The sequence below is a fragment of the Nomia melanderi genome, chromosome 9 (genome assembly GCF_051020985.1).
Source record: "Nomia melanderi isolate GNS246 chromosome 9, iyNomMela1, whole genome shotgun sequence".
NCBI lineage: Eukaryota > Metazoa > Arthropoda > Insecta > Hymenoptera > Halictidae > Nomia > Nomia melanderi.
This window is the reverse complement of record NC_135007.1, coordinates 4,756,621-4,770,332: the sequence shown is the minus strand read 5'-3', so window position 1 is coordinate 4,770,332 and position 13,712 is coordinate 4,756,621. Positions and strand designations below refer to the sequence as shown.

The following is a 13,712-nucleotide window of genomic DNA, read 5'->3' as shown; positions in this document are numbered from 1 at the left end:
TGTTTCTGGTAGTGAAGTAAATTTCGTTAATATTTTTTATAAACAATTGAACACCAGGTAGAACGTTCAATATACATATTGATACTGTATACATATGTATATGTAAGAAAAGGCAGTTTTCTTCAAAAGTATATAAAAAGACAAATAAATAATAAAGAAATAAAATAAATAGAGGATATTGAAAAAAGACCATCTTAAAGGTTTTACACTTTCTTCTTTTATGTGTTGTCTGTTTATTTGATGTGTTTTATAACACTTATTTTCTACTCTAAGAATTCTATTAAAACATTATTTTACCACTGTAGAAATTTCATTCCTTATAGATTGACAATCAAATTATTAAATAAAAATTGAAAGAAAAACCTATTACATTACTACTGAAATAGTCGTATTGAAACATATGTAAATAAATTCTTAACTTTCCATCTGTAGAAGTGAACAATTTATTAAATATACTTTTTTGGTGCCTAATATACCAATAAATATCGTTTAGAATATTAACATTTAGATTGTAACATCGACCATCGACCAAATCTCCAACATTACGTGAGCCGAGTATGAACACCACAGACATAACATGAACATTTCAGACGTCTCATTTGCATATGTATTGGTGTAAAGCGGTGATATTAATTACACTCATTGTCGTACGATCAAATCTTTTTGTAATCCCTACAAACGGTACTTAACACGAACAAATGTAACAACCAATTTAGTCATTAACACCAGGTATAACCACTCAATATAGTGCCATTCTCACAACGTGTATTCATTCGCAACAACTGCTCCTGACAGAACTATTTTATTGTTCATAATTCGTTAGAAAAATGAAAATGTCCACGCTCATTCTATATCTGCATTTATTCTAAAGTATTATAATCGATAGTAGAAAGATAATATTTAATTTAGAGTTGAAAGAATTAAGAGACATTTATATTTGTTAAATTTTATTTTCAATTTTCGCCACCAGCCTGTAAATTCGTTTCAATTAATTGGCAGTTTCAACAAAGGAATGTACTGAACACAGAAGGTTAAGTTGTTATACCTGAAATATTTTTGAAATTGCTGATATATTAACCTTTATTTTTAGTTTCGAGCAACAAAGATTTCAACGTCAAAGTTATTAATATGTTGACAACCAACAAAAGTACGTTGAACCGATTTAATAATTTAAAGTTTGTGATTACTTACTTGAGCATGTGAGTAATATATAGCACACTAAATGTAAAAATTCACGAGTCGTCACTGCCTTTAAATAAACTGGACTTCGAATCCTGAACCTTCATGATTTCGTTCAGGATTACAAGAAAACTCAAACAATGTTACAAAAGGATCTACGAAAAATTGAAAAATATATGGGATAAACAACGTAGCTTGACCCTTTGAAACTTGTTGATTTGAAATAATACATAATTGATTGTTATTTAATATTATAATGTCTATACATAATTATTTTATGTAACTTCTTCAACTTTATTTTATAATCAAGCAGTCGTTTAATTATTTAAATTGTTACTCGAATGTGCAAATTAAGAACTTAGCAAACATTACAACCTGAATAGAAATAAGAAACATTATTAAATAATTTAATTTTATAAGAAACAGTCATCTAAATATCTACTTAATTTTCTATATTATGAAAAGACTTAATAGTATAATTTAAATGACAAAAATTAAAATTATTAGTTAAATTAAAATTATTAGTTAAATAACTATTATTAATTATCCAATAGTGCACACTTTAATTCAAACTGGTAAATTGATTATTAACGTTGTTAAAGAATTTGTTTTAGATAGCGTTTACATCATCACAATTATTCTCAAAAAATTTAACAAGGTCAATCACCATCGCGGCAGTCAATACATTATAAGTAATTTGTTTCGCGTGCATGTATGCCTGATATGTCGACGTAAAATTTAAAAGTGGTGCGATGTGGTCGTAAGTAAGTATGTATATTCAATCGAGACGTTCCGTTAATGTTTCATGAATAGGAATTATATATGATAAGAAGATATCAGTACGTCAAAAAAGCGCGTCATCCGACCTAAAGATGATCCTCATTTGTATGCGTCTCTAGCAAAGGACAAATGATTGAAAAATTTCGAACTGCTTTAATGGTTTTCGTGGCTTTTATTACAAAAGTAGTCGCGAATTACTTACAATAACATGAAAAATTCTATTTCGCGTGATACTTATGTCTAATAAAATCCGAAGGGCTACTAATGTTAACCAATATAATACATTTTTACATGTATACATGCATACAGAATCTGTGGAACTATGTCAACTTAAAAAGAAAGGTATCGAACTCAAAAATTCAAAAAATTATGAAATTTCTTGTGTAAATAGAGTAAGTCAAACCTAATACATTGCAATTTTTTTCGTGCTGATTTTAAAGGAGTGACACCACTCCTTGAAAGAATGACAAATGTTTCTTTCTTGGATTATTTTGAAAACAATGAGATAACTAAGAAAGTTTAAAGAAAAAATACATTGCTCTTTTACGTGTATAAAATTGCAAAATACAATTTCTCAAAATTTCGATTTTGAAGATGATTGATGTGAAAATTCATAATTTTTCATGATTTTTTGAATTTCCAAGTTCGTTACCTTTCCTTGTTAGTTGAACACGACGGTTATGTTCGATCGAAACGGTTCACAAATTTACAATAGATTTCCTTAATTACCTTAGATTTTAAAATAGCGGCTAGCTGCACCTCATTATTACGCAAATTATTTCTCTGTATAAACCATATACTCTTATTTATATATGTACAAGCACTGCGTCATTTTCTGTATATAATAAATTCTCAAAATTTCCTGTGCTTGTGAGCCTGAATTAAAGGAATAAATAAAAGCCTGTGAGGCAAAACCTGTATTTTTCCTTATGATTTGTTGTACATGCAAAGATTTAATTACCTGATCAATATAAGATCAATATTAAAGAGACACTACATGTAACAGAACATGAGAGCATATCTTAGGAAAAATTTTCTATTTCATGAAATAGGCATAAATTTCCTCCAAATCTGTATCGTTTTGTAAAAAAAATGTAAGTGCTCAGAAATTTTTCTTATACTTAACATTTGAAGAATATGAAAATTAGCTTACATGAAAGTTTACGTAAAAAGTATTTTTTATAAATTGAATCTGTAGTTAATGTATTATTATTGAGAATCGTGATTTTTAAGGCAATATAATATTATGGTGCCCCAGAAAATATTACGCATTTCGAGATAATGATTTATTAAGTCATAAGTATAATAAGAATATCGAAATGCCATAATATTTGCTGGGGTTAATAATTACAATATAATCAATACTGTCTAGCTTCCGACATTTTCGCGCTTTTAATATGTATATTAAATATTTAGATATAATATGAAGTCCATGTGTATGGGCTACCTAATTCAATATAAGTAAATATCATATTTAATAATTTAATATTAAATAAACACTGGAAAGTTTTGACTATCATATATATGGCTTTGTACAAGAAAATTATCACCTACAATTCATCTTCTGTCTACGCTAGCCATAAAGAGTGGAGTAAAGAATCAAAAGAATTAATATTTTCAATGCTTCTATTGAATCGTAGCACAGAATCAAATTAGATGTGTCATAAATAGACAGCGGATCTCATGGATTTATATCAAATATGAGTGCACAGAAAATAAAGTAAAAAAATGTTCATAAGAATATAAAACCCTGTTAATTTATTTCCAGTTTATTAAAATTCTTAAGAAAAAAGATCAATTTGTTTTTAACCCTTTTTTTGGAATTATTTCATGAAAGGAGAATGGGCATTTTCGACCATGAGCGAACACAAATAAAATTATAATCATTAAATTGAAATCTGTATTCTAAGCATAATTGAATATCGGGAATTTGTAGAAATGTATTTTGTTTATTTTTAATTAATTTCTGCGTTTCTTCTTTGTAGCGTGATTATTTATACGGTATATAAGATTCAAATTGTTATTTCTATAAAAAATATGTTTCTTAAATAAATTAATAATATTTAAATATAAATAATACCTGGCTCCTCTTTTACTACACAATTTATTCTTGTTAATCGTTATAACGACTAAAGACATTAACAAGGGACTTACCCCATATTTTATAAGGTTCTATACGGTATTATCATATATTGAAGACTACTAACAACAATACAAAATTTCACTTGTTGCCCATGTTTGAAATCATATTAAAGGATATCTCAAGTTTAAGACACCAAACTTTGTTAATATTCTATACACCTGAATAAGAAAAAAATGTTGCATAAACATGGATTGTTTATAGGTTTAGTCAAAGTTACAAACAAAAATACTGAATTCCAAGGAAACTATTACAATTGATACTAATTTTACTATTAAATTCATAACTGCAACTAATATTTAATATCCGTTAACACTCTAAATGTCATGGTGCTAAGATTAGACTGTTAACGACACTCTAATATTTAATATCAAAACGGAATTTATTATGCAAAATTTACTTATATTTCGCTTCATTTCAGTGAATAAATCATTAATATCTTATAATTCTATAAAAGTTAAACTTTTATCACTTTTGAAACAACGAACAACCCACAACTTTTGTCTCTTATTCAGACCCATAAAATATAATGAGAAAGTTTGTCATTTTAAACCTGGGACACCTTGTGTAAAAATGCCCAGTGTCCTTTCGATTTTGCATAAAGATCTGCTGGCTAGTCACAATTTTATCTATACGTTGTCAGCTACGATCACACAAGTTGTTCACGCGTTGATAATTCTGACGACGATGGTCCCAAACGACTTTCGAAGGTAACCGATCTCTTGATCGGGATCATAGTGACGGAGACGTCACTGCGGACGTCTCGCTATAATCTTTCCACTTCCGTGCCTGGGTTGGCGCTCTCCGCCCTCGACCTAACGCTCGATCTTCGTATCATGCTGCTCCTCAAGGTTTCGCCACGAAGGGAAGCCCTCATCGAGTTCCTCACGCTACCTCGAGAAAAGGTTTTAAAGGTCGGTGGCGTTTCCTCCGCTTCCGATTTCCTGGAAGAAATACAATTTCTATGTAATTGATGTGGTGTTATTGTTTCCATGTTGGTTTTTATATATTATTGATAATTATAAATTAGATATAGATTTTATTGTGCTGAATGCTAATATAATCTATTCATCGTATTAGTTGTAAATATTTGATAAATATTTGATATTTAAAAAAATTACGCAAAACTTGAAATATCACTATGGTGAAGTGTATTCCATTTAATTTTCATACTTCCCACAAGAAGAATAGATAGACCTTTAAATTAGGCCATTTGTAGAAATAGAAAAGATAAATGGTGATTTTCATAATTACCTCGAGAAACAGGGGAAGTCCCACATCTTCTGATTTTTACCGAAGTTCTCGCCATCTTGTAACGTTTGCGGAAGATCCTTGTCCAGAGTTTCCGGTAGGAACAGAGTCAAAAGACCTCCAGCGATTCCAATAATGCCTAATAGTAGAAGAGGCAAAATCGATGAAACCACATCGAGGTATACGACGAAGGGAGCCAAAATGCTCGCGACGTATCCCATTATATGTATCAAGGCTACACCCTGTGCTCTAACAACAGTGGGTAACACTTCCGCCGCATACTGAAGTCCAATATTATAAGATATATTTATCCAAAATCGGCCCAGAATAGCTAACGTAGCTGAATATATATCTAAAAAAAAAAACAACAATATAAAATCTCTCAACAATTGATTATTATTAATACTAGATTTACGGACATTTATTGTACACTTTATTCTATTGCTCATAGAAAAGTAGCTGTTTGTTCGTATAGTATAGTTTTTTGAAAATTAGAACTTAAAGAGTAAAATATTAGGATACGTATAACTGCATCAATCAAAATCAACGTAAAATTTTAGCAAGTAATGTTTATGAAATTCAATATTTGTCAAATTGTAACCTTAATACAGTAACGTAACCTTAATCGTTTGACTGTATAGAAATAGAATTACGATCTTAAAAGCAACCAAAAACTTGGAACAGTGATTTGATCAACTGTTCTGAAACATATCGTTGTAACACTTAATCGGCTGATAGTGAGGTAAGAGAATTTTCATTGACGGCCGACAATATTTTGTAACATTACAGAAAAATGTGGTGAACTATGAATTTTGCTATAACTTTTGTAATTATCAATATTTTTTGATGATATTTAATATGAGCTACTACTGTTTAATATATAAATTTGTAATTAATTTTAGTAACGAACAAAATTTACTGAGCCTACATATAGGGTATGACATGTAGTAAATAACTGTCCCATGAAAAGCATTTTGAATAAGTTAAGTAGTTTTCAATCGGTTTTGTAACAACATAAAATCTTTTCAATAAATAATGTCTAGATCACTTTGATTTCCTTAGAGGACCTACTTAATTTCTGAATTTTCAAATGAATCTTTTAAATTGTGATTCTATGCAAATGGCATTTACAGAACAATCTGATAATTCATACTTTTTTGTTGGTAGATGTACCAAAAAAGTCTCAGGGCTTTCTTTAAAATATGATAAATATTTTGCAAAAAATCAAAACGTCGTTCTAACATTCCCATTTATAAATTAATTTAAAAAATGTGATTATTTAGTAGTACATCTAATAAAATATTAGGTCTACCGAAAAGCTTTGTCCGTTTGTTAACTAAAAGAAAATAATACATTTCCAGAAAATTTATTGATATTTACTAAACAATATAATTCCCATCATTAACCCCTTATCCTGTGATTTATTCCTTAATTATGAATAATTTATTAGAGAAAGAAAGAATTTTTATGATTGTTCTATTTCTGTATTTAGTCCAAAGATAACAATTGATAATAGAAAAATAATATTTAATTTACATTTAAAGAAAATGAATAACACTCAAATTTCTCAAATTCAGTTTAAAATTTTGGACACGAATCAGATACGTTATTGTAGGTCAAGAGGTTAATAATGACCTCTTTCTAGCGAAATAGATAGTAATTTGTGCATTTCATTTCTGTAGACTGACTGATCTTCGGAAACTTGAAATGACATTATTGAACAGATCTTTCCGGTAGACCTAATAATTGAAATTATCAAATAATGAGCTGCATTAGACACGAACTATTGGAAACAGCGCAAGCCCAGATGCTGAAGATTCCGGAAATGACCAACGAGCCACATGCCAGCCATCTTCTTCCCCATCTATCAAGCACGACTGTAAGGAACGTGTCAGCAGGTAGTTCTGTTGCTGCCGCAATTGTAAATGTCACGAAGACGTTCAAACCTAAGTTATCAACGTTTCGTACGTGACCATCGAATACCAAAGAGATCGCCATCCTGGAAAACATTGTTTGTTTCATTTAAAGCTGTATATTGTTTCATGTAAGATAAGAAAAGTGCATTCTTTATCTCATCAATTATTCACGTCAAGAGCTCTTTTCAAAAAAATGATGTGGATAAACAATTATTCGCTGATTATTTTTTGACACGTTCGCAACCATGGGTCACATATTTGTGACACAGCGATTCGTTTAGAAAACCCAGCGTCACATATACAATTACATGACGCTGTTGATTACAGTTGCTATGATGATATTAAGATATATTTGGCGTATAGTATACCCTATTGTCATTGTGGTCATATCAACATATGACACACATATGACATTTATGTAAAATGCTTTATTTGATTTATTTACTATGTTTTAAATGTGAAAAAAGATATGATCACATTCTTTGACTATGATCGCGAACGTGTTTTTGTTTGATTAATTTATTTTTTCATACAATAAACATTGCCCATTTTTGTCCACTGTAACGAATATTCGGGTATACACAGTAGTTTTAAGGTTAACTTAAAAATACTTCAATAAACATCCATTGTAGATCCTACTTTGAGTCACAGCTTTTTACGTCAAATTTAATACTCTATTTAAATTCAAAATATCATTAGATGTACCATGTAAAAAACCGATTACAATTATGTTTTTCCTTTATATTATATTATATTAAATTATTATATTAAACATCAAATTATTTAAAACAGAACGATCGTGAAAATTTTTCTCATAACTATTATCAAAATTTACAAAACAATTAAACATTATATGTAAATATAAGAAGTAACCGGAGTCCAGGTCTATACAGCGCGTAGTCACGGCCCTGCATAGCTCTGGCCGGCGAGCGATGGTCGTGTGGCGCGAAAGTTCCGTGCATGCGCTCTTCGCGGACATTTTCTTACCCTGTCCCAAAGAAAAACCGATCTCACGCTTCCTGCGGGGGGTTTCTCTTCAGAAATGTCTACAGAATCCAATGGTGCATAAAAAATTCGTGCTAGCCAACCCACTTTTCGTAGAAATGTAACAGAAGTGCATAAAAAGTACGCGCATCTACCCTTTTTTAAACTTTGATCATCATTTACAAACATTTAATGATACGAAAAATTCAAAATTTTTATAGTTACGTGTTCGGGCAGGACTCCTCTATTTTCTACGATAAGTTTTAACTACCTATCATTTTTAGTTTTCACGTAACACTTGGTTTTTTGAAAAATTCGACCGGTTTTACAAAAACCCAGTTTTTCGAAAACTGGACGTGACCCAGCAATTTGGTTTTCGGATTTGTATTTAGGGTAAGGAACTCTATAAGAATCACCTAGCGGTTATTGTAAAAAGCAAAATAGGTTAAAATTTGTTCCATAGTATAATCAATCGATGAGATACAATGGTATGTCAATAGTAATACTGTAATCGAATATTATTAACCGAATAATTGATTTATCCATTAATTTTTAATAATATGGATAAACAAACTTTTCATGTTACAATCAAATATTATTGAATATATCTTTAATATGTAACATTTTCCATCGATATTGATATGAAACTACTGTAAGAAAAATAAGAAAAAATACCAGCAAATATTATGTGCAATTCTACTTCTTTAGAGTATTACCAGGAACTAACACCCAGCAAATAATGTTAAAATTTCTTCATAAATACCATATAATGATAAATAAGATCGTGATGTTTCGTAACCGTGGAGATCTAAATAAATCCAGCACTGAGTACGTTCTTTCTGCTTCTTCCTCTTTGCATATTCTGGCACAAGTTTCCTGTTACACAAGAAACTAGTATTAATTATAATCTAAAATTTACATAAAATATAAATATAAATTTATATAAAATATGATATAAAGTATGAATATACATAAAAATTGATGTAAAATATAACTAAACGTATAAAACAATTTTTTACTTACTCGAAATCGTTTATACACGTCATCAGGCACTTTTGTGCCGTTCATTCGCTCAAATTTTCCCAGGATCTTGATAGCCCTGTCCACTTGACCTTGACTCACAAGCCATCGAGCACTCTCTGGTATCAACCATGGCGTCACTATTGCTAAGACGAGAGGAACTGATGTCGCGATACAGGTCATTCGCCAATCGGCTAAGAAATATGCGATCCAGGGTAAAACGCACGCCGCAAACGTGAAGAACATGGCTATCGACATGTTTGCCACGAATGTCCTCCATTTTGGTCCCACGTATTCCAGCACTATCAAACAAATAACAATTTTATAAACATTACATTTTATTATATAATGAATGTAGAATTAAAGAATTCATTTTTGGAGATATCCATATTTTTCAATGATTTATTTCATACTTTGAATTATAGCTTAACTTATAAAGACAATATCATGATAAAATATGTTTGTCTCTTGATTTATTATGAATTCTGTTATACTATAATTTATTACATTTAGAAAAGTACAAATATTATATTGTATACCTATGTATTATAAAATGTTTAATGTGCTATGTGATATATGAATTATATTAAATTATCACCTTACTATTAATCATACTTTCAAAAATGAAAACAATTACCTTTCTGCATTGGTAATTACTCTGTAGTAACCACCATAATATGTTTACACATATAAAGATTGGCATCTTAATAAGGTGTTTGCAGAAAACGTATTGATTTATTTATACTTACATAATTTATAGTTTATTATGTAATTACGTTTAAATAAAGTATAAGAAAGTACGATGAAAGAAATATATAGCTTGTATATTATAAATAACTATAGGAACTTAAGTATCGATATCTAATAATTTTAGATATAAAAATAATGTAAAACACATGAAGATTAAAACTTAAACAAATCTTCAGTCAAATTCATTTTTTATAAAATCTAAAGAAAATGTGTTTTACTACATCTTTATCTTCTACTTTATCTGCTGGCTATAAATGTTCAACTCTTCGATACATGGTTCTTCAAATAACGAAGAAGGAAGAAAATCCATACAAACATTCTGTAAAGAAATGTTTAAAAAAATAAACCTCTTCTTCACAGAATTGAGAATTTGAATGGTTGTTTAGAAAAAGAGCATATGTCGCACATTTTACCTCAAATATCTAAATTTGCATCTGCAGGTAGTAAATAACTCTTTCATTATCCAATAATCGTTTATTTTCCGATTTCTCTAATTACGATAGCAAGTAATAAATCGTTTTTAAATTTTCCAATAAATTTTGTGAAATATAACACACGCCCTTCTTCCGTACACCCACTTATTTATCCTAATATCCTGAATTCTAGACAACTCTTTAACTAAAAATTACAAATTTGTTACATGATACGAAAAACAGTGGTCGTAATGAACGCCGCACTTGCAGCGTATTAAAGGTAATTTTAAATTACAGAACAAGGCTTCATTAAGTGCCTAACGCTACTGCTTCGTTAAGAACAATTATCTCCTGTTTTGTGGGAAGTATAAATAGAAATAATTCCGTGACAAGAAATTTCGTTGCGTTTTCTGCATCTTCACGCCATTACACAATCATGGAATTAAAACCACGAGGCATTGAATTTTTAAGGGGCAGTCACGTGTCATTAGTGACACGTGAAAGTCATTCGAATCGCAAGTTTAATTGTTCAAGGTTGCTGTTGTTTAGTCCTGACCTCGCTTCCTTCCGGAACCAGGATCGAAGGTAACGCGTCCTCCTCTACATTAAGGATCGCTGCAAAATATTACTTACTGTTGCCTATTACCATGGAGCTAGGTTAGCCATTCATTTCGACGTCGTTAAAAAAAATAAATTAATGATTCGCTGCACAAAACACACTCCTTATGAGAAAAAACTACCGTTTCCATTCACAGTTAAGTATCATTTAAACACAAACACCATAACATTCGCAAGGTTTTCCAGCATAAATTACTCTTAATATGTAATTAAGGTTGAAATAATGTACACGTAAATTAGTAAACAATGTCTTTAAAAAATCGCGTTTATAGTTTTCATAGTAAGTACAACTAACGGTGGCAAACACTATAATAGAATGCCCCAAACTCCGCAAATTGTTAAAGGTTTGAAATTTTCCTGTAAATATGTATTCTTCAAATAAATCAATATAATAGAAAATCCAAACAAAAAAAAAATCGATTATTTGAAAACTCTAGACAAGAATCCCCTCTTATTTCTAACAAATTAATGTAAATGAATTATGACTTCAAAATTATAGATGTAATGAAATTGCAAATATGATCAATAGAAGTAAAAGTAGATATAATACAGTATATTATTAAACAACTTAAAGAATATTATTACGTATAGGAAGCTATTGTAGTTATTAGATAGCCAGATAAAAAGTAAACTACACAAGACGAATTAATGTCTTTAAACTATCTACAACATAAAAGATAAATTCCTCTTCATTATCTATTGTATAATAATCTATGAGGAAATCCATTTATGAAATGAAAAGATCCACACTATTTTCAGTGATTGGCGACTTTCGTGCTTTATTGCCAGGCATTTCAACATAAACTACATAATAAAAACAATGTTTAAACAAATGATATTCATTGTAAACACTTTTATTTAGGTAATTTCATAATTTCATATTTCAATATTCATCATATTATACTATTTGCCCCTAAGCTTGTATGAAGAAAGATCAAAAATCTACTGGTAAAACACTCCTTCGGTGGATTCGGCTAAACAATTTCATTTAAATGCAAATTCCTTTTTCTCAGAAACAGTCGAACGTTTACTATACTTACTATACTAATCAACTTATCATCTCTTGTCAATTGGTAGAGTAACATGTCTGCCACGACTTACGTAAAATTATTCAACAGCATGTTTTACACGATAAACTACTTTTTCACTGGTCAATCTACTGACTATATGTGCGTTACGAATGCATGTCGATAGCCGTAAGGTAGCATGAGTCTCATTTCCAAGCAATCGAGGTTTACCCTTTATTATAAACTTATTTAAATATAAGAATTCATATGTTTCAAAAAAAGAAAATGTATTGAAGACATGTTTTGATAGTACGAACTAGGGTCAGATGAATGCGTTTCATGAAATATCATCATTGGATAATATTTATCAACACAGAACTTACGTAATGTTTATATAATTTTGATTATCAAAATATTACGGTACATTAATAAAAATTGAACTAATATAACCATATGTTGCATAGGTGTGTATAATAATAATAATGAATATATATTGTTGTTATTGTTATTATATTATATATAATGTAAATAATTATATAATATTATAATTATAATAATAACGCTAGTAATACAGTACACACAGTGCACGAAAAAGAACTAATGCACTCGAAACACTAATTATGTAAAGTCCTAAAGTATGTTAAAATTAACGAAATTTGCATTTCGCCATTTTAGAGTCGGCTTCAAGGACTCTGTATACTAGAATACTTTCTGAAAGCAACACGCTATTATCATACGTTACAATTAGAAAAAAATATTGAAACTGCTTGTAATAAAAGGAATGAGATACCTTCTCTTACTGTTACGTAGCTTGCTTCATCATCATATACTATCAAGGTTTATTGCCTCCGAGGTATGTACAGTAACTCTTCCAGAAGCGCGACTCTCTTTCTTGAAAGACGTTTCCTTCGGCATTCGTGATGAATGCTCGATTCCAAATGATCGTCAATCAAAGAAACTTTCTTATAATCGACCGTTTGCTGAGTTCGAGATTAACATACACGTCGGTAACTCGAGTTACATCGTGTTAATAATATCCGCGTAGCATGAAGCGCCCGATCGATCAACGTTTACGCGTTCGACGCAAGGACGCGAGTCCGCGTTTCGAAATGAATTACAATTTAAATTCTTTTCCACTCGACGTCTCGCGATCTTACCGTATTTTTCCTCCAATTTCCACCTGTCCCTCCACTTACAGCATTCAAACGTGAATATAACGTACGCGCGTTGATGAAAGCGCGAGATTCTAACGAGCGTTATCGACATCTCATTTGATTTATTTGCTGTGGAACGCAGTAAGTTATGCGCGATCGAAGATATACACGGATTATGTACATACTGACATGTAATCGGTAAAAAAGATGCATTTAATGATTTATAATCAGTGTATATAATACTAACCGTACCGGCACTTTACCTACCGTAACTAGTCAAATAACTGGTTACAAAATACGGACCCGTGACAAAAATTTCGATCAGAAATTAGAAAATATAAATGCCATTCTATTCCCTTAATCCCTTCATTGCATTAACACTAAATGTTCCGACAGTTTGATACCGATTCTATGTACAACGTTTAAAGTTTTTACAAGCAAAATTCGAAATTAGAAAAATCCCCGTACAAGACAGGACGAAATAAAAGCTTTTAAATGTG

General features: G+C 30.3%; 1 protein-coding gene across 3 annotated transcripts in view; it reads right to left on the bottom strand.

Annotated features, from left to right (window-relative positions):
• Positions 1–1,610: 1,610 nt before the first annotated feature.
• Positions 1,611–13,712, bottom strand: part of LOC116431301 (organic cation transporter protein-like) — a 30,412-nt gene continuing 18,310 nt past the window's right edge. For 2 of the 3 annotated variants that reach the window (XM_076370778.1, XM_076370779.1), the window contains exons 4-8: positions 9,274–9,572; positions 9,014–9,126; positions 7,135–7,349; positions 5,354–5,702; positions 1,611–5,043 (exon numbers count right to left, since the gene is read on the bottom strand). In XM_076370778.1, coding sequence (XP_076226893.1) covers positions 4,866–5,043; positions 5,354–5,702; positions 7,135–7,349; positions 9,014–9,126; positions 9,274–9,572 — 1,154 coding nt within the window. In that variant the 3' untranslated portion in view covers positions 1,611–4,865. The remainder of the gene's footprint in view (positions 5,044–5,353; positions 5,703–7,134; positions 7,350–9,013; positions 9,127–9,273; positions 9,573–13,712) is intronic. The other variant, XM_031986497.2, reaches the window with a different exon arrangement.